Raw genomic sequence first — 22,833 nt, 5'->3', positions numbered from 1 at the left:
TTTTATTCCTTCTTTTTGGTGTTTTTGTCACCATAACTTTTACATGTTGCCACTTTATTTTATCTTTATCCTCCCCCTTCTCCTTGTCGTGTACTGATCATTCATTCCCACCACACCTTTACATGTTGACACAATATTTGATTTGATTTTCTAGGAATAAAAATGCGGCTACAATTAAACAGTGGACTACAATTTTAATTGCGGTAATAAATAAGGAATACAATTTTTTTTTTCCATGTACAAATAAACACCAAAAGCAAAAAAAAAAACAAATATAAAGAAATATAAAGAAATAAAATATATAAACGATAATAAGTGGGGATATTAAATAAACACAAGATGTTGGAAATACATTTACAATGACATTCAACTCTATTATCTATTATACTACACTTGGACTGGATTGGCCAATTCACGGGTCATTTCTGCATGTAGTTGAAGCAATAACTGGTTGGTCATTGGTTCAATGAATGCTTCATGTTGTAGAATTGTTATTGTCGGTTGCTGAAGCTGAAAACCCACAAAAGCCGCCAGCATGCATGCTCCAACACAACACGGCTGAGGATAAATAAAGAAGGGAAGGTGATGCTCAGGGCAGGGTAGCAGGTAGCCTGTGGACCGGGCACTCGCGTGGACCCGAGCGAGGGACAGACGGCGGGGCTTCTGTCTTATCAGTCCGAGGCCAGAACCTTGCATCCGCAGCTTGCACCCAACAGTCAAGAGTGGCGATGGGCAGCCTGCGGGCCAGCAGCACGGCATGGGACTTGACTAAACACGGGAAGCTTTGTGCACAGTGTGTGTGTGTGTGTGTGTGTGTAAACACATACATATTCACCTCAGTTGCAAGTCCAAGCCAACAGAACCTACATGAACCAACTGGGTTTCGTATTTAAGGCAGAACTATGTGCTGCAGAGCAGACGTAATACCAGCACGTTACTGTGACATGTTTTGTTGTTTTTCCCCAGCTCGGGTTGTGAGTCTCTCTTCGTCTCCTTGCGTTTGTGTAGGAGCTGGTAGTGAAGACGTTAATCGTGGCGGAGCCCCATGTTCTGCACGCATACCGCATGTGCCGCCCCGGCCAGCCACCAGGGAGCGACAGTGTCTGCTTTGAGGTCCTGGGCTTTGACATCATCCTGGACCGCAAGCTCAAACCTTGGCTCCTTGAGGTACACTTACGTGTGTGTGTGTGTGTGTGTGTGTGTGTGTGTTATTTGGCTTATGACAGCATAAAGAATCAACTTAGCCACATTTAAAATGAATGATGTCATTTTAAAGCCTCATCAATATCGTGCCACGCTCATGTGCCCGCCACAAAGCCTGGGAATGATGTGTCCATAACGCACTGCATCCTTTTCCTTCTAAATGTATTCATTCTTTCATGTCTGTCCATCCATCCGTCCATCCATCCTCACCAGGGTCGTGGGTTTGCTGGAGCCTATCCCAGCTGACTTAGGGCGAGAGGCAGGGTTCACCCCGGACTGGTGGCCAGCCAATGGCAGGGCACATATAGATTTCACACCTGGTGACATTTTGATAAAGTTGGACCTGAGCACTGATAAGTAGTTAAGTAATCGTCGGGTGATGTCCCACGATGGCTGTGGTTTAAGTGTGAATGCTCATTTCAAACCAAATAGAAGGGGAGGGTTTAACAATGACGAAGAAGCAGCATTCCAAGGACAAACACACACAAGCAACAATGAGGCCTCATTGTCAGGGGAATCCAGTGGCACCAAAAGAACTCTCTTTATGCACAAAATCACATCACATCAAACGTACTTATTTGGTCACATGATGCACACAGAGCAATGAACGACCTAATGCTTTGTCCATTTGCGCCGTGAGGTGTTCAGGCGCTCGTAATGGTGAGGCTAGGATTGTTTTTTATTTTTTATCCACGTACCTCCTATTATAATCGTCCGTTTCCTGTCCGCTAGCCACTCATTTCCCAACCGCTTCAAACCATCCCGACAGGAAAATGTGCAGCTCATTCAGGACACGTAGGCTAGCTGTCAGGACGTTTGGACAAATGTCCGCTTTTTCCACAAGTCAGTATTTTTCTGTGATGTTTTTCTCCATTGAAAATGAATGGAAATTCATGCAAGACATGCAACACTGTGCTTATTCCGTGCCGCCATACGGCTCAGGTCGTTGGTGCTGGTTCGATCCTCGGTCGGGTGATGGATTTCAACACATTTCAACATGCGCTCACACTCAATTTCTACTGAAATTGCTTTGTCTTGTCCTATGATACGTTGATCAGAATGTTTGTTCATAGATAAATGACGTACAAAAGGTCTGAGCAGTGAACATAGCAGAATACGACACGACATTCCATAGAATGAGGGGGACGTGCATGAGCGTACGACGTGATAACTTGGCACTGTAACGGTTGAAAATGTCCTAGAAAGTCGTTTCGGGGAAGGAGCGGGAACCCTGATAGGGTTGTATGTGAGGGCGTGCTGGGGGTCAGAAACCAAGGGCGGCGGTCTGTGGAGCGTCACCTGTCTGTGCCGCCACCAAGGTGACAGCGGCTTGTGAAGTGAAGCACTGTTCCACCGCACGCCAGTGCCTCCCGCTGACAGAAGGCATAAACACACACTGATTGGCTTGCGTACGCCCCCCCACCCCGCCCCCACCCCGCTGCACCCAAACACCCACGCGGCCTCTGATACAGTATGTATTTATGCACCCCCGAATATGAAACACACTCCTGTGTACACACGAAGGACTGTTTAGGCAGGCACACGCACTCATACACTCCGTATAGGAGATCATAAACAACACACACACACACACACACACACTAAATATAGGTCAGGGGGGAAGAAAACACGCCCCACCTTCACTGTCACTCATTCTAGAGTGGTTTTCAAGTTCAGGGTCCACTCCAGGATTTCTGTCTTGCCATCAGTACCAGCCTGACCTAAATCCTTAAACCTCTCCTGGCTGATTGACACCCCCCAGACCCCCCCCACCTCATTCCCGTTCCTTGCTCCCCCAAGTATGGAGAATGTAAGGTGGATTTTTTCTGTGGTTTGCGTTTGAGAACGACCCAAAGCAGCAGGAAAGTGTTTGTATTAATAGTATGAAGCATGTTTTCTTGGTTCGTTCATCTGTATAATGTATAATAATGCATAATGTATGTAATAATGTATAATATATATATATATATATATATATATATATATATATATATATATATATATATATATATATATATATATATATATATATATATATATATATACATACATATATATACACATATATATATATGTTTTATATATATATTTATATGTATATACATATATATATATTTATACATGGGTTTGACTGTGTACACACACACACATATATGTACATCTATGTACATGTATGTATATATATATATATATATATATACATATATATATATATATATATATATATATATGTATATATATATATGTATATATATATATATATATATATATATATATATATATATGTGTGTGTGTGTGTGTGTGTGTGTGTGTGTGTGTGTGTGTGTGTGTGTGTGTGTGTATATATACAGTCAAACCTGTCTTAGCGGCCACCTTTATAGAACGGCCACCTGCCTATAGCGGCCACTGAAAAATCCCCCGCAGCAAATTTACCTGTGTATAGCAGTCACCTGTCCATTGCGGCCAGCGGCCACCCATTTTGTCTCCCTTGGTCAATATCTGACTGCATATAGCGGCCAAATTACCGACTCAAGTAGAAGTTTCATGCACGAAAAAGTTTCGTTTTTCAATCAATGAAGCCGTCGTGTGTAGACTTTAATTACTGAGTCCTAGCTCAGTCACAATCATTCACAAGATCCACACAAACTGTCAGTTGTTCCACATAAAAAAGCCGTCTTCTTTTGAGCTTGCTATTTCCTGGTCAAACATGTAACTTTAAGAGCATTTGCACCAAAACATTCCTGCAAAGTAGGCTGGGAACAGGACGTGCTCCCAGCGACGCTACAATACAATACTGCATGTTAAAAAGGCAGCGGGAGCAAAACTGAGTTGGGTTGTACTTAATTGAAGTATTTTAGAATGTACTCACGTTATTTTTCATCAATCCTCATCCACAAATCCATCAAAGTCCTCATCTTCTGTATTCGACACAAACAAAGCCGTCTTCTTTTCCGTTCGCTACTAGTCTGTTAACTTGTCAGTGTTATTTAGCTCCGAACCGTAGTAAGGGCGACCTGACTCCAGCAAAAAAGGAAACTTCTCTTGTTGCTTCTGCCAACTTTATTTATTGAACGCAGCCACCAGAGAGCACACAGAACACACACACACGTCTCGTCTCGTCTCTCCTTCCTGCTTGCCCACAAGGCAAAGGTTAAACAAGCCCCACTACATAGCTGTCCAGCCAATGCCTGTAACAAGTGACACCGTTTATTTCCTGGTGTGAGACAATGTGCACAATGTGTGTCAATACTGTAATGCCGCTTGTTGTGGGGAAGGAGAGACTCACGTCGCAGATGCACTTTGTTCTGTGGGTCGTGGGTAATAACAAGCCTAGTAGTGCTGTACAACTTTTATCCGCAGTCCCCCAGTGCCCTCTACTGGTCAACATTAGTATTATTCCCCCCCCCCCTTTTTTTCTTTTTTTTCCCTCTACTGGTCAACAGTCAAGCTGGACGCCAACCTGTCTGTAGAGGCCACCTGTCTATAGCGGCCATTTTTGCAGACTCCCTCTAGTGGCCGCTATAGACAAGTTTGACTGTATTTACACCTATGAAATAGATGTATTGATTTTATCAGAGATAATAACATTACTGTTATTTTTAAGTTTCTCCTTACATTACTTTTTGACTGTTTTTTTTCTTTTCCAAATATATCAAAATTCAACATTCTAGGTTTTTTCTTATTCTCTGAATATTTGGACTTTATGATGACAACATTATAGCATTTACTTAACCTCACTTTCCTAAAATTTAACGTTTGGTTTGTTTCTTATGTTACAACTTTTTTCCTGTAATATTTCAACTTTTGCAGTTTTCTTCTGTTAATATCATGACTTTACTCCCTTCATGTTTTGTCTTTATTCTTGTAAAATTACTGCTTTTTCCCACTTTTGCTCTTGTTTTTTAAATGTTATCGTTCATTCGTATTATTAGAATGTGCCGAGGGCCAGTAAAAAAGCAGTCGCGGGCCGTATATGGCCCCCGGGCCGCACTTTGGACACCCCTGCCCTACACCGACCGGATCAATACCAACCAAGCACGTATCAGAAAAGAGGCACCACTTGACAAAAATGACATCTATTTTTCTTTAATATTTCAACCTTATGCTACTAAAACGATACCATTTTTTCCGCATAATATTACGACATTATGCTTGTACAATTTTTACGGTTCATTACAACTTTTTTCTTCAGATTTGGACTTTATTCTTGTAAAATTACTGCTGATTGATTGTTCTGTTTTTGCGGTTGTTGTTTGCATAAAACACAAATAAAATGGGTGTGCTTTCATGGATGACTAAGGAAATTAAAAAAGAGTGTCAAATCCGATGTTATTGTTATTTTTGCAATCAACAAATGATTACTCACATACCATGAATTGGATAACCGAGGATTAATCGATTCATCGATTAATTGTTGCAGCTCTGTTAATAAAAAATAAAAACAAACAATGAAGTTTAAAAAATCCCCAATTCTTGCCATTTCCGGTCCTTTTTGTGTGACGTGAGGGCGTACAAGAGCGGTGGTGCTCCATTTCACTGCTGCTTCATTGCGACGCTGTGTGTGTGTGTGTGTGTGTGTGTGTGTGTGTGTGTGCGTGTGCGCGCGGTACACACTCATGAATGCAGTCGTTCCACTCTAGCAGTAATGATCACCCCAGTGCGACGAGCAGCGCTCTATAATGTTCATCAATTAACACCCCTCACACACACCTACTTCCCTTTCATGCAACATTTACAGCAACATCCATTTATTGCCAAACCTCAAAATGATTAGTCAGGGGACGTCTGGGAGCGTGGAGACCCTTTCTCAAACGCTCTCTGCACAGGCTGTCAAGTCTGAAAATAACTTTATTACTTGTGCAGCCTGTCGATGCGCATTGCTATTCAGCGGGGACTCGACACGCAGCAAGGACGGGCTTTCTGCAAACTCTGCCCGATGGCGAGCCCTCCAGCTTGAATCTGATATATTAAGACATTACTTTGCTACACTTTGAGGTTAATTAAATCTATTTCAAACCCTTCCACTGTTTTTCATTTTCTACTTTCTGTCCTCCCCCAAACGCTGCGAGTCGGTCGTGCCTGGCATGGAAACACGACCTGGTCCTCCCAGGTTTGTTTGGAATATGCAGACGCCGGCTCTCGGGTTTCGCTGTCGGTGTCATTGCGAATTATCCGCGCCACGCCTGCTTGCTGCTTTTACCCGCTCTACTGTTCCTGACGCCGTCGGCCCACCCCACGCCTTCAAATGTCAAAGCCGGTTGTTGGACGTGCACGCTCGCCGCTAGGAAATGGAAGTCCGACATGTGTCAACTCAAAGCCAGGTGGATACCTGAAAGCTAGATGCTATCAAGTAGGAGACGCTGTCAAGTGAAATTAGTCCTTTCCTTTGCATTGGCTGCTGGTTGGAAAGGAACATATCTTTTCATACTTTGATAGAATGCTCGCCTCATAAAGGTAAAGAAGCAAATTGTGTAATACATCCACACCGCTGTTTCGTGGTTGAATCATTAGTCCAAAAATACGCATATATAAGCATAGTTTGGGCCTAAATGAAGCATCTTCAGGCATTAAAGTGGCTAAATGAAGTAAAATACAAATATAAGGCATTCAGAAGACGCATTCAAAGACGTGAGTATTGTATGTAGTATTATGCACTGGTCACTAGGTGTCACTAATGTTTCATTAATTATACAGCTGTACACAACAGGTGGCAAAGACAAAGAACTCTCCCAATGCTAACATGTGTGAGTCCATGTTATGTCTTATTTTCTCCTATTATGTCTGCTCTATTGGGTAATAGGAGTGTAAAAGTGACTATAGAGGTGTTATTTCATATCTAGAGGGCTGTAATAATGTGAAAAACCATATTTAGAAGGTCATAAACCAGTTTTCTATGCTCTAACTATGGAAATATTACATTTTTAAATAAAGAACCCTACTTGGCGGAAATGTACTTATCACGGTGGGGCCTGGAATCAATTAACTGTGATAAGCGAGGGATTACTGTACCATAAATGCTTCAATGAACACCTCTGCTGGTGCAGCTGGACGTCCAGAACGATCGACCTCTCTACAATACAATAGATGATGCCACATTTAACAATATTAGAAAACACATTTTATTTATTGATTGTCAGCAATAAGTTATGACTTGTACAGTTAACATTTTAAAATTATTTAAACACTTATTCTACCTTATTATATACAATTTATTCCTTTTTAATCACTTTTTTTGATTATTTACTTGATTTTTTATGCTTATTTTTCACATTTTTATTTCTTCCTTATTCATTATTTTAACACCTATCTGTTTTAATCTAATTTACATTTTCATGTCGACATATTTGAGAAAATATATTTTTATTTTGCTTTTTTCAAAATATTTTTTATTATTTCATTTTTTTTTTTCTTTTTTACAAAAACCTTCCTTTTTTCCATACAGGAAGTGGACAAAATGTAAATGACAAAATTAACAGCTGCGGCTGAAGGCGACCTCCACAAAATGGCAGTAGCTGCATGTGAAGTATCACAAGCGGTCCGCATCCAGCAGCTCTGTCTATCTCTACATGCGCTTTAAAATAAAGAAAAAGACCTTCCCACACCTTTTCTTGATTATATTGATGAAAAGGTTCTTCCAATGACCGATTGATTAGTTATTTGACGCGGACCTGAGGACGAGGAGTCGTTCAATGTACATGAATAGTCAGACGAAGCGGTATCATCACACTTGAAGCAGCACGTGGTGCTGGACGCAGTGATAACGCGCACACGCCGCACAGCACAGCAGCGCTCCTTTCAAGTTGAGCTCCAACAACCCCACACATGCGGTGAATAAACACAGGAAGCCAAACTTGATCATTTTTGGAAGGTTCTGGGGGGGCGTCCACGGAGCGCAACGTAAGACAAATAGATTGAGGTCCGGCCTCATTATCGTCTGTGGAGCCCCAGAGATGCCACGCAGGCTGCAGCGGTGCCGGCGGTGGGATTATTGATGGTTGTGATTACATCTCGCCATCCATTCCTTCCCGTTTTCTACCAACCCCCCAACCCTCCCCAGCCCCCTGCTGCTCCAGGAGGGTTGTGCAGAGTGATTGGCAACTAATGAGGCGGGCATGGTTAGGTCAAGCGTGGCATAGCTTGTTTGTGTCTCACTGTTTGTGTGTGTTTGCGTGTGTGTGTGTGTGTGTGTGTGTGAGTTGGCATAATGACAACAGACCCGCAGACTGCAGCTGGACCGCTTCCCCAAGGGCGGCGATACCTCAACCTCGCACCCCCCCTTTCCTGCAACTTTTAGTGCTTCAAGATGAGTTTGCTTTAACTGTCCATCCCTCAGAGCCAACATAATCCAGACTTCCTTTCCACTGCAACAGTGTGTGTGTGTGTGTGTGTGTGTGTGTGTACGTGCGTGTGTGTGTGTGTGTGTGTTTGGGGGCACTAATCTGCAACGGCAAGTGTAAACAGATGCTCACACACACACACACACACACACACACACACACAGTTTTTATTCTCCTTCACCTCTGAGCACAGGGGTGTCCAGACGTTTTCCAGCGGGGGGGTCACACCTCCAAATCTTTCACAAAATGAAGGACGCAACTTTGCCACTTTTTATTTGATAAAAGTGCATCTCAGCTTTGTGAAAAGCCAATTATTAATATCAACTTCACCCTTTGCTCTTTTTTTCTTTTTAATTTTCCAAATATTTCAACTTTCCTCTAAAAACATTTTCACACGTTTTCTTTTCATATTATTATGACTTTATTCCAACAATATTTTGACTTTATTCCGACTTTTTCCACAGCGTAATTTTCCAAAAATTACAATTTATTTTGTTTTGTTTGTCTCTAATAATATTACGATGTTTAAAAAAATAACCTATTTTTTCTTTAATATTTCAACGCTATGCTACTAAAATGAGGTTATTTTTCCTCATAATATTATGAGTTTATTCTCCTAAAATTGTGACTTTTTTATTGTTGGACTGCGACTTTTTTCTATTCATATTTTGACTTTATTTTTGTAAAATTCCTGCTGTTTTTTTCCTTTTCTGCTGTTTCCTTTTCCAACTTTTTAAACTTTCCTCTCGTAATGATGACTTTATTCCTGTAATGTTATCACTCTTAAAAATTCAAACCTTCTTTTGTTTTGTGTATCTCTCATAATATTATGACTTTGGTTTATTCTCATGCGATTGCAACTTTTTAAAAAATAGAATACGAGTTTTTTCTCTTTAAATATTCTGACTTTATTCTCGTAAAGCCACAGCTGCTTTTTATTAGTTTTCTGTTTTTTTTTTCAACTATTTCAACTTTTTTCTCATAATTCTGACTTTATTCCCATCATATTTTGAATTGATTCCCATAATATTAAAACCCCAACGTACTTTTCCAAAAAATGACAACTTTACTTTGTTTTGTCTCTTATAATATTATGACTTTTAAAAAATGTTTTCTTTCATTTTTCAAGTCCATGCTACTAAAATGCTGTGACTCTTCCTCATAATATCACAAGTTTATTCTCATAAAATTGCACATTTTTTTAAAATTGTTGGAATGCAACTTTTTCCTCTTAATATTTCGACTTTATTCTCTTAAAATTACAGCTTTTTAAAAAATGTTCTGCTGTTGTTTTTTTATTCTTTTAAGTTTCCAACTCATTCAGCTTTCTTCCTGTAAATTTGGACTTTATTCCAAGAATATTTTGACTTTATTCTTGTAACTTTACAACTTTCCTGCAACTGAATTCTGGACACCCCCGTCCTGGTATGTAAAAAACACTGCAAATGAAATGCCGTTTGGTTTTGTAGCCATTTAAATCAAACTCTCCCCGGGAGCGAGAGAGAGAGGAAGGTCAAAGGTTGGCTGTAAATCGGCACGGCGGCCGTAAGTGTTGAATCTTTGAGGTTGGGCAGCCTTTGAGATATCTCCTCACCCCTCCTGCCTTGGCAGTGACGGTGACTTGCAGTCCTCGCTATCTCCAGTGTATGCCTTCTCCTCCTTCACTTTAGTCAACTCTGGGGGTGAAAAATGATAGCAAACGCATACGGTTTTATATACCCCCCTTCCCTTTTTTAATTTCCCCTCCACCTTTGATTAATCTGCCACACTTAGTGGGATTCATCCTTATTGAAATGGGGGGTTGTCTTTTTCCCTGTTAGCTGTAGGTGGCAGTAGACACCTGCAAGCAAGGCCTGGCTCCTAAAGAGCTTTATTAAGGAATAATTAGAATGATGCATGGGGACTGTCTGCGTCTATCCACGTCCATTTTCCTGCAAGATGCCTGCTTCACAGAAGAAGTATCAAATTAGGCTTGCGCGTGTTGCAGCTCGTATGTGGGGCAGTTGGAAACACACCTGAGCATTTAGTCATGCATCATCATGGGTGGCAGTGTGGGGGCACAAGGTGCTGTATGTGCTGCAGGTAAATAACCAACGTGTGGCAGCAGGAAGAAAATACACACCCCCCTGTTGAAAACTCTCGGATCTTAAAGGAGGTTCTAAGCAGAGCTTCAACACGCAGAAAGAAAAAATGGGAGCGAGACAAAAAACATTTTGATCTCGCAAATTTATTGCAAAGTGAAATTTGACGAGTTGACACGCTGTTGTCCATCGCTCTGTGTGCGTCAGGTCAACAAATACGCACGTTTGATGATTATTTTGTGCATTAATGGTGCTTGATCTCAAAAGATTTGATTTATTTTGGTGTTCCAATCCCAAAAGCCGTCACTGTGAGTGCGGCTCTATCGTTGCTTGTGTGCATTTTTCTACTTCAGATACTGTTTCATGGTGGTTGTTCAACTTGCCCCTTCAATTTGGTAATCAACGATTATGCAGATCTAAACCGCGGCCGTCATCGTTGGACAAAACCAGTGATGCTTGAATTCAAGCCATTCCAACGGAAGAATGCCAACATCAGACAGGAATAAAAAGTATGTACGATGATGACTTATCTATTCATTTATTAGTGCTCATGTGACCGTGCAAAATACACAATTTTGAGCCAAAATTACTTTAAAATGAATGCCAATGAGTTGTGTTGAATATTTCAAGTTAAAGGGGTACGCCACTGGAAAAAGTTTGGGGACTGCTGTGTTATCTATTGTTTGTAATTATCTTCTACATGGTTTGATTTCGAACATTAAATTGGCAAAAATGACATTTAAAGTTGATGGCTCCATCCACGATGAAGGGGCTCTCGCCAAAATGTTGTGTTGCTGCTGGATGTTCATGCTGGTCTGTAAAAAAGGACTGTTTCGAATGTATGAATGATAGACCAAATGAACCTCATTGGACTAAGTTTGTTCGTCCAGTGTCCAAAACGACGTCAAAGTTTGCCACAGAAGAGAGTAAGTCATGTCTTGTTTGCATAATGTCTTCTAAACACTATTCCATGATAGCGACAAGGCTGCAAAGCATTATACGTGGTATATAAACATCCTTTCACCGCCATATGTATGTTCACTGTGGACGGCAGTGGTAATTAAATATAACAAATCAAGCTATAAAAATCCCTTTACACTCATTAAAAAGCCGATTTAAAACAATAATTGAAGCCTAAGCGACTCCAGAGTAATTAAGAGTAAGAGCAAGAGTAGAACATAATTACAAACAATATATAACATATTTAAGCAAAGTTGATCAATCAAAAATGTGTATTGAATGTGATTTCGTGTCAGGTATTCACACTGTCATGATCTCTCGATGGCAAAGGCAAGAAAGCTTTCTCTCTTTGAAGGCGGTGGCGTTGTTGAGCTGCATAAGCAAGGCCTCTCTCTCGCAGCGCGCCATCGCCGCTGAGAAAAATATATTCATAAAAAAAATCACCTCTGTGTTGTGGTTGAGTACGGGCCATTATTAGTCATAAAATTTACATATTTAATCAAATTTGATGTATTTTTTGCCTAAATGTAGCATGTCCAAGCAAAAATGGCCAAAATAAATAAAAAACAAATATAAGGCATTCAGAAGACGCGTTCAAAGATGTTGTGATGATATGTAGTATTCTACACTGGTCACTAGGTGTCAGTAATGTTACATTGATGAGACAACAGCCACCACAGGAAGTACTGTACTGAACAGGAAGTACAAAAAAGGACAAGGAACTCTGTCAATGCTAACGTGTGAGTCTATATTATGTCTACCATATTGGGTAATAGGAGTGTAAAGGTGACTATAGGGGTGTTATTTCATGTCTAGAGGGCTCTAATCATGTTAAAAAGCATCTTTAGAAGGCGGTAAACAGGTTTTCCATGTCTTCTATGTCTTATTTCCTCTTATTATGTCTCCTATATTGGGTAATAGGAGTGTAAAGGTGACTATAGGGGTGTTATTTCATGTCTAGAGGGCTCTAATCATGTTAAAAAGCATCTTTAGAAGGCGGTAAACAGGTTTTCCATGTCTTCTATGTCTTATTTCCTCTTATTATGTCTCCTATATTGGGTAATAGGAGTGTAAAGGTGACTATAGGGGTGTTATTTCATGTCTAGAGGGCTCTAATCATGTTAAAAAGCATCTTTAGAAGGCGGTAAACAGGTTTTCCATGTCTTCTATGTCTTATTTCCTCTTATTATGTCTCCTATATTGGGTAATAGGAGTGTAAAGGTGACTATAGGGGTGTTCTTTCATGTCTAGAGGGCTCTAATCATGTTGAAAAGCATCCTTAGAAGGTGGCACACAGGTTTTCTGTGCTGTAACTATGAAAATATTCCATTGATGAATCAGGAATCCTGCTTGGTGGAAATGGACTTATCCCGGTCGGATCTGGAACCAATGAATCGCCATAAAGGAGGGAATACCGTACGCCTTTTGATGTCCTGCACCGTGTTTGACACTGGCGCTGTATGACCTTCGTAGTATTAGGACACAAGTCTTCAGGTCATTTTGTGTGCTGCTTCTTCCCACCCTTAAAACGGCACACACGCACACAAAGAAAACACAACCGCGACTGACAGGACGGCTGAAACGAGCACGGCTTGTCTTGGAGTCCATCCGCTGCTTTCTCCCGCTCTCGCCCCTCCTGCTGGTTCCACAAACGCCGCTTCATTCCGACAGCGGGTGAACTGTGGGCATCGCTCGGCGTGTGCGTGGCAGAAAGGAACCTTGTCAAAGCAGCGGTTGTTTACACACTTCTTAGAATAATAAAGGGGGCGGGGGGGCATTTTTCTGAAGTGATTATCGTGGGCGGCCCTTGCGCTTGTTTGGCGACTTGCGTAGGCATGCAATGGATGCTGATTTGTTTTGGTAAAGCTGCTGATTGTTGTTGATGCACCACGGCTGCCGTGTTATTAGTGTCGTGGTGACACAGCAGACGCCCAGCGCACTTTTTCTTTTCAGTGACTCAAGTCATGTGATCACTGATGAGGGCGACTGCAGTCCAAAGTTTGAAATTACTCTGAAAAGTAGTACTCATGGGGCACATTCAGGTGGAAATGTATATTTCCCTCCCTGAACTGCAGCTCCCCATGGCCGGCAGCACTCATGCAGCCCCAGACCATGATGCTCCCACCACCAAGACACAAATACTTTGCTGCTCACTCGTGTTGCCAGCTATTTCAGACAAAAACGTGTGTGGCGTGTCGACTCACTTCCAGTGGATAGTACGTCTACGCCGCCACACAAGCTGGACGCTGACTACTCTAAAGCGTATCCAAGTTTCATTTGATAGTATTGACCCTTGTGAAGGTGCACCGTGTTAAAAAATGGGTGCGTAAATGTGAGGGGTGTGCTCAGAGTAGCCGGACGTGAAGTATGTAGAACGCTTCCATTATCAGTAGAACGTTACGAGTCAGCAGACCCTCAGCAGGGTTTTATTCATGTATTTGTAGTTATTATTAGGTTTGAAATACTTTATTACTTGGATTGTATTTATTTTGATTTACAACAATTATCATTTGTTTTTTGTTATGATTTTAGTTATTAGTTAGAATTATTTCTATTATTATTTAATGATAATTTGGATTTAATTTATTTTGATTTACAACAATCCTGATGGATTTTGTCAAGTATTATTATTATTATTATTATTATTATTATTATTTCAATTATTGTATTATTTTTTTGATTTAATTAATTTTGATTCACATCTTATTTAATTTAATTTGAGTGGCAACAACCATAATACATTTTTTAAAATATGATTTTATTTATTTATTTGTTATTATAATTCGTGTCAAATTATTTTATTATTATTTTGGTTTTATTTATTTTGATATACAAAAATCCTCATTTATTTTTACAAATGATAATTTTATGTATTTATTTGTTATTATTATTATTCTTTAATTATTTTGATTATTATTGGGATTTCACTGATTTTGCAATTGTAATTTAATTCAAACAAATATTTGTTATTCATTTATTTTATTGTAGTTAGTATTTTCTAACTACAACTGTTTATTTATTAGGATTATATAAATTTTTATTTTCAACAATCATAATACATTTTTTTATTACTTTTTATTTGATTTATTTATTAGCTATTATTTTCAATTATTTTATTATTATTTGGATTTTAGGTACTTTTACAATAACCCTGTTTTTAAAATCTTTTAATCTTATTTATTTATTTATTAATTATTATTATTATTGTTGTTGTTTGATTATTTGATTATTATGTGGATATTATTTGGATTTACAACATTTTTAAAAATATTTTATGTACGTATTTGCCATTGTTATTTATTTAGTGTTACCTTTTTTTAAATAATATTTTGGATTGTATTTCTTTTGATTGACAACAGTCCTAATTTCAATCGCCACCCAGCTACCGCTTGCCGTCCATTTTGTTAAATGTTTTCTAAAAAATAGGTTCTTCCTTGAGCCCTTTGCGGTTGATAAAGCCGTCCTGTGACGGGACACCTTCCATCCTCGCCTGCTTACTCCGCTGCTGACTAAGTGATATTTGCTGCTAAAAGGAATCAAAGCAGGAGCAAAAGGAGCGCCTAATCTTTTCATCTGACATTTTCATTGAATGCGTCTCGGAGCAACCGGGGCCGCTCTAAGATCCTGCCAGAGTTACTTAAGGAAATCAGAGTGGGGGCTTTGGGAGCCGGCAGGGGTTCATTAGGACCAGACTGGCCCAACTTCCTCTGCCAGGGAGAGAAAACATACGAGCAGACAGCGGGCAGAACGCGGGCTGCAAGTGAGTGAGCGTGGCGGGTTTGGGAGTAAGACCGAGCGAGAAAGACTCGGCGGGTGCTGCCGTGCCAGTTCGCCTTGACAGCCTGACACCGCAAATCAAACTAAGGAATGAAGACACGTAACGAGACAAGCGTCCTCGGGATGGCTGCCAGTCTGTCTCTTACCTAACGGCGTTTGACTCTTTTCACTGCGTCTGCCTCGGGCTTAAATGGAACCAGACCTCTTTTGTTTGTGTTTTTCCAAATGTGGCTCAGTACACACAAGAACGCTTTGTTGATTGTTTTCTATTGAGTGAAAGCAGTGGAACGGGTCATTCATCACCTGTGGCTCTGCTCATGATAAATGCTTGCTGTACAGAAAAGACATGAGCCTATCTATACGCCACGCCACGTGGAGGCTGAAGATTTACTGCTCGGTCTTTGTGGACCTCACTGAAGGTGGAATGGATGCTTCGGGCCACCTTTCCCTTTCCACAAAAAGGTACAGCAACCGTTTGGTTTACAGTAGCTGTTATGTCCCGGACCACCATAGAAAGGTGACAAAACCATGAGGAATTGAAAAAAATGTCTATTTTTAACACGCGCCTCACTCCTCCCCCTCCAAAACCTCTTGCTAGCTTAATGTTGGCCTTTTCCTGTGATTTCAGATTTAAAAGTGATTCAGCTCTAGAAACCTGTCCTTCTCCCTTAACTCGCAACACAACGCAGGCTTAAGCCCAAATAAGCCTCACACCCTCATCAAACACTTTTAAAGTTCAAAATGCATGGCTGCTCACCACCAATGGATGACAGCGTAAGATGATCCACAAACAGATGGAATGGGAGTCGCGGGGTCGCCTTCAGCCTGGTCGTCAGGCTAGCGTTACAGCCTGGCAGGCGAGACAAGGCGTTTCTCCAAGCCGTGTCAAAACCTTGTTGCGAGCTTTAAGGCCAGATTGACTGTCAAAACGAGTGCTGACGTTGCAAAACAACTCAACGGTGGTGCATTCAGGGACCGCCGACCAAAGCGTGAGGAAAAACCATGATCAGTGAAGCCATAAAGACATAAGCATGCAACAATGCAGTTGTTTTAAAGGTGGTACATGCATGCTGTCCTCGTGTTACTGCTGTATGTTTTATCACGGATTTACAGTAGAAATGATGGTCTTATGAAAGAGTCCCACAACAGCCTGCTGCAAAACAGAAAGGAAATAAAGGATCCATAATGAACGCAATAAATGCTAAAAGAAAAGAAATGTGAAATGGAATGCTAAACCTTGTGCTTCCTAGCAGATCCAGATGATGAATCGGATGAGAGAAAAGCGTGTGGTGTTTCTAAGTAATGCCAGGTCAAGATTGGCTTAATTACTGTGGCTGTAGGCGACGTCCATTTAATGGCCTGATATAAGACGCCTTGCTGCTGGCGAGAGTTCAACTCCTTCACTAACTTCTGACTACACTTTCTATGCTGGCTCGCAATCAAAATGAAAACCTTCCATTTTGTTGGCAGCGCCGTCCACAAGCCGGCCGGTTCAGATGCCGGGATGCTCGTGAAATATCATCTTGCAGCTTCGTTCCCCAATCTGTCACACCACAGTCGGCACCTTTTGTGTGAGGATTAGTAATGACACAAAAAGAGGGATGGAGTTCTCCCTTTCTTCTTTTCTTTTCTGGCTTTCTTTTTCAGACCAGAAATCGTTATGGCTGCGAGTGGACTGATGATGTTTTTCACGCCATTCTTCCTGAAACCTCAGGCTGGCTCCTTGTTGCTCTTTAAGCAGCGTTAACAGCGGATCGAAGTGGTCTTTTCTAGACATGCTGGATGGTGGACGCACGTTTGTTGTTTTCCCGCAACAGCTTCTCTAATTAATGACTCATTCAAACGTCACCAACAGCGAACTTTGGGTCATGAATGTGTGCTGGGTTTGGCCCACCTCCCAGACCAGAAAAGTGTCATTTCAGCAACTTAAAAAAAAAGCCAAAAACGGTCGAAAATCGAGCACCATCGCAGGACCAATTAAGTTGGGTAGGTTTTGTCGAGCTGCATCTTGAGCACAAAGCCTGGGTTTGTGGAGCACTCTGGCCGTATTCCCCCATAGACTCACACACGCTGGCACGGACAGAGATCCTGGTTGTTGTTTACTTCCTCTTCTGTACCTCCTGCAGTGGCCATCGTCCCATCAGTGTAACATTACTGACACCTAGTGACCAGTGTAGAATACTACATATCAACACAACCTCTTTGAACGCGTCTCCTGAATGCCTTATACTCGTGTTTTACTTTTACTACATTTAGCCTTTTTAAACTAATTGTAGGCCATATTCAGCCGGGATCAACGAGACATGTTGAATGATGTTTATTGAAGAGAAGCTGGCAGAGGGAAGCTGCAGTGTTTGAGGCGTGAAGCAGCGAAGGATGCTTGCTGAGCGGACAGGAAGCTCTGCGCAATTCTTTTATTTCATTTTTTAACCGTGGAAGTAAAAATATGGGAAACTATTAAAACGGGAGGGTGGACAGGTATGGGTTGCTCCCTCTCAGAAAACACTGCCCCCTAGCCCTTTAGTGGAGAATTGCTGGTCACGAGCTCAGCCCTCTGCTTAATGTCAGGAAACATCTCTCGACGGCGCTACAAGGACAAATCTACACAGTAACTAATTACATTTAGGAAGGAGTAATTCCATTACTAATGTTGGACTTTTTCGGGAAGGTAACTAGTAACTATAACTCATTACTTTTTTTCATTTTCCCCCCAGAGATGATTTTCTTGCTTTTATTTCAGAAAAAAAAGAGGATGGCCAAGAATCTACATGGATGAAAGTAGAAAAATCATTTCTGTTCTCTCCTGCTTTCATTGGCAGATCAATCGAGCACCGAGCTTTGGGACCGATCAGAAGATTGATTTCGATGTGAAGAGAGGAGTTTTGCTCAACGCTCTCAAACTGCTCAACATCAGGTGTTCATCTGAAGGGGCTCTTATGTTTCCATCACTACCGTAATGGTTTTAGGGGGGGCTCACACCAGGCCAGACACACCGCGCTTGTGCCCGCTTCACACCTACGTCCAACGTGTTTGGCATGTGTGAGTGTTTGGTGCGCCGCCCCTCCTGCGGCACCGTCGGAAGAGGCGGGGCACGGCTCGGTTGCATGCCCGCACGCAACGTAGCCGAGACGTAGAGCGACTGTAACGCCTTCGCCCATCTTCATGATTTCCCACACATTTCATCACAGAAATACTTAGAAAGACTCAAATGCATTCAGCAATTTTGCTGATTTTCAAACCAATACAACCTGAACAGAGAGAAAATGTCTGACTGTCTGTGCTAAAATGTTTGTTAATGTAGGAGACTGCTTAAATGCAAGGGGGGGTTGATCTCCTCCTGTGAGGGACAGAGACGGTGAAGGGCAGACTCGCATGCCCAGACACCCAAGACTGTTTGAATCAGGTGATAAGCATGTGGAGGACTTCTACACAAGGACTGCGTGAGATCGTATCATTATAGAACGTGTTATGTTAGCACAGGGAGCATCAAACTGGTGTTCGCCGTGGGCCACATCGCAGTAATGGCTTCCCTTCGAGGGCCGCTTGCGACTGTGAAACCGTATGTGTCATATTATTACACGTTTCGTTATTAGCCTTTTCATTTTGTAGTGTTTTACCAACACGTTTGCATGGAAATAACAAGTCAAGGCAGAAACGTGAGTATTGTAACTGTTGTAGAATCCATTTTAAACGGGGTTTGACAACAGGATACATTTTCTGTCAAATTGGACAATACGTGTAGCAAGAAAGATTAAGTGCCTTTTTGATTTTTTTAAAATGATTTTGTACTTAATATATTTGAAAAATATACTATTTTTATTTATTTTATTTTTATTATTATATTATTTTATGTATTTTTATTTGTAATTATTATTTATTTGAATGTATTTAATCATTAAATGAATTTATTATTTAAATTATTTATTTTAATATATTTAATCATGAAATAAATTCAAATAAATAATACAAATAAGATCTGTAAAAAATAATGTAAAAAAATGTGCCTTTTCATGCGCCTTATTTGCAGGCTTTTGCGGGCCTCATAAAACGACACGTCAGGCCGAATGTGGCCCGGGGCCTTGACTTTGACACCCGTGTGTTAGCGTGAGAGAAAGTAAAGACACCATACGGCAGCACACATGAATCACATCGCATTCCCTATCAGGAATTGTTTCAGAACTGCGAAAATAACACATTTTATAACGTGCAGCAACTCATCGAGGCCGGCGTGCCAACCACTGACCCACCGTGCCAGCCTAAACGACGAGTTGACGTTCCTCGTAGTGGATGGAGTACGTTCCTAACTCCTGCTGCCGGAGCTGCAATGAACTCGCCTGCCGCCCTTGGCTCTCTGCTCTTTAGTCACACCATTGATTGGTCGCATGCACAACAGATCCTGTGGGGTCAGCGCTGGTGGGGGGGTAGCAGGGAAATGTCACTTCCTGCTTCCGCTCAAACAACACAAGCAAACTTCTTTAAATGAAAACGATTCACAGCCCAGCTTGGTGCGGCTCCTAATTGGAGGAGGCCTTACAGGACGGGGGTGGGGCTGGCGGCGCTCTTTCCACTTGACAACCTGGTCAAGGTCAGTCTTCTCTGGTGCCGAGTCATGGCGTCTCTCTGAAAGGGTGACTCGGTGGCTCCTGACTCTGCTTGCAACGCCAACCGTATCAACGTGGGATCAATTCAGACCCAACCGTGCATGGACATTGATAAACCTCTGCCCCCACCCCAACAGCACTCAATATCCAATTTAAAGGGCCAGCGGCTGACTAAAATGAATTGGCCTTTCTCCAGACAGCAGCCACCCACTTGATGTCTGGTCGTGTTCTTCCCCAGTGAGAGCTTGTGTTTGGTGTCTCTTGTGCAGTTGTAGAGTGGAGCCTCGAAATTCAAACGTCCTAAGGTCGTATAGTTTGGGATTTAACCAACCTTTTGGGGAAATGAGACCTGAGTTCAGTTTCCTTCGGATCTGTGTGGCGTTTTCATCGTGCGCGCTCTGGAAGGTGACACGACGAGGGCTTTAAAGCGCGGAGAACGTGAGACGACAACACGACGGTGGCTTCTGTATCAGTTGCTCGTGTCTTTCGGTAAGAGTTGTTGCGGCTTTCTATTTGCTTTTTTGTTTTTGTTTTTGTTGCTGCAGAGCAAGTGATAAAAAACGCAACTTGGCTCAGCAAAAAGCAGAGGCCCAGAGGCGGCTCTACGGGCACGGATCTGTAAAGAAACTCTCGGCTGCGTCCTCGGACTGGGAGAGGCAGCGTCACACCCTGGAGCGACGGCGAGAAGAGCTGGTGAGTTAGCTGCAAATTCTACTGTTATGTTTAGTGGAAGGCTTTTTATTTCCCAAGCAGGGAGTCATGCGTCGTTCCCAGTGGGGGCTACGCTTTGTCACCAATTCCGTCCAGAACTTTTACGGACAGAATTTGGTGCAGCCAGGGTGTTGAGGGGATCCGGTTTGGTGGGTCTTTGCTTTTCGCGGATGATGTGGGCCTGCTGGTTCTCGCTGGACCAGGATAGGAATCAACACCTCCAAGTCCAGAGTCCGTGGTTCTTGCCCAGAAAAGGGTGGAGTGCCAACTCCGGGTCAGTGATGAGATTCTGCCTCAAGTGGAGGAGTTCAAGCACCTCGGGGTCTTGGTCATGTGAGGGTAAGGCTGGATCGCTCGGAAAGATTCTCAATTTCCAAGTTGATCTTGGTTCCTGCCCTCACCGGTCAGGAGCTTTGGGTGGAGACCGAAGGGACAAGATCACACGTACAAGCGGCCGAGGCTGGCTGGGATTGGGATGAGAAGCTCCTCATCTGTGAGGAACTCGGGGTACACCTGCTCATCTTTCACATTGAGAAGAGCCAGATGAGGTGGCTTGGGCATCTGGTCAGGATGCTCTCAGACACCCCCCCTCAGGGTACGTCCGACTGGTAGGGGCCTCGGGGAAGACCCAAAACATGGTTGAGAGACGATGTCTCTCAAACGGCCTGGGAACAACCTGTGCTCGTTTTTCGTGTGTTTTGTACTCTTGGATATTTTGTTGAAATGTTCCACGTTGGTCCACGGCCGGCAGAGTGGACACTCCATCCATCCATCTTCTTCTGCGTATCAGCAGCAGCTTCAAGGAAAAGTGCACTTTTTTGGGGGGGGAATTTTGCGCATCATCCACAATCCTTATGTGAGACATGAACACACACGTATTTCTCCTTTCTGTGCCTTCTAAAGCTATAAAACAGGTAAAAAGAGGCAGTTCATTAATGCACGTAATGGGACACACCTGTTCCGCCTATGAAAACACCTCCAAGAAGCTCCAACAAGGTTTGGTGGTTTTCTATCATGCATGTAGTAACAGGTACATTCATCAGAACGTGGAATACTTGGAGTACTTTGGGAACTTCCTTCCTGGGTGCATTGATTTCACATAGCAACATAGAAAGGAACAGAAACACAGCAGCAGTGGCGGCAGCTCCAATACGTAGCGTTACCTTTGGCTAGTGTGTGGTGAAGCTAGTCGCTAGCCTGCTAGTAGCTAGCCGCTGTGGTGTGGCGAGGTGTCACTACGCTACTAAGGTAGTTCTTGGGCGTAACAATGTTGACAAGAATCATAACAACAGTGTGGTTCATATGCAGTTCACATGATGGAAATGGAGCCTTGTTGGCGCTTTTTGGAGGTTTTTTCAGGATAGTGCGTGCATTTTTAGATGCCTCTTTTTAGCTGTTTTTATATCTTTAGAATGCACAGAGAAGAGAAAAACGTGTGTGTTCATGTCACACATCAGGATTGTGGATGACGGCCAAAATTCCCCCCCAAAAAAGTGCACTTTTCCTTGAAGCTGCTTCCCCCCGATACGCAGAAGAAGATGGATGGACGGAGTGTCCACTCTGTTGGCCGTGGACCAACGTGGAACATTAAAAAAGAAACCCAGGGAAATGCAGCACAGGCTGCGTGTGCTGCATGCGTTATCAGCGTCACGTTGAAATGCGCAGCCGCTCATTACACTCAGAAGCTCTCCACTTTCCTCACAATTAAAAGTCACCTTTTTGTAGTCACTGACAGCTTTCCAAGACAAGAGTTACACCATTTCATTATTTTGGCATTGAAGTGAAGGAGTCTGGGCGCTTTTCTCATCTATAGCTACTACGACTTTACACCCGCACCCGCTGTCATCTGCATGTGAATGAGCCAGCAATCAGTGTGTCGTAGGAAGGAGGAGGAGATTTTCTTCAACGATGGTGGAAGTGCACGTCCAATGTGCCGCACACGTCACTCAGTGCTCACGCTTTTTCCATGTTTGTGGTCATAAAAGTGAGCAGGATTACACCCCCCCCCCCAAAAAAAACAACAAAAAAACAACACAAAACCAATTTCCACAAAATTTTAGAGAGGACTGATGCACTGAACTGGGGGGGGACAATTCCACCCCACATGTGTGACACCAGCTGACCTTGCCAACTTCAAGACTAGCTTAAAAACACACCTGGTTT

At 42.3% G+C, this 22,833-nt stretch overlaps 1 protein-coding gene across 4 annotated transcripts in view; it reads left to right on the top strand.

The window, feature by feature from the left end:
* The window catches only part of ttll7 (tubulin tyrosine ligase-like family, member 7), a 106,511-nt gene that overhangs the window by 33,723 nt on the left and 49,955 nt on the right, over nucleotides 1-22,833 (top strand). For all 4 annotated transcript variants that reach the window (XM_054788586.1, XM_054788585.1, XM_054788588.1 and 1 more), the window contains exons 9-11: nucleotides 1,009-1,167; nucleotides 18,178-18,272; nucleotides 20,505-20,652. In XM_054788586.1, coding sequence (XP_054644561.1) covers nucleotides 1,009-1,167; nucleotides 18,178-18,272; nucleotides 20,505-20,652 — 402 coding nt within the window. The remainder of the gene's footprint in view (nucleotides 1-1,008; nucleotides 1,168-18,177; nucleotides 18,273-20,504; nucleotides 20,653-22,833) is intronic.

The sequence above is a fragment of the Dunckerocampus dactyliophorus genome, chromosome 10 (genome assembly GCF_027744805.1).
Source record: "Dunckerocampus dactyliophorus isolate RoL2022-P2 chromosome 10, RoL_Ddac_1.1, whole genome shotgun sequence".
Lineage (NCBI taxonomy): Eukaryota > Metazoa > Chordata > Actinopteri > Syngnathiformes > Syngnathidae > Dunckerocampus > Dunckerocampus dactyliophorus.
The sequence above is the reverse complement of the archived record's forward strand: the minus strand, read 5'-3'. Positions and strand labels throughout refer to the sequence as shown.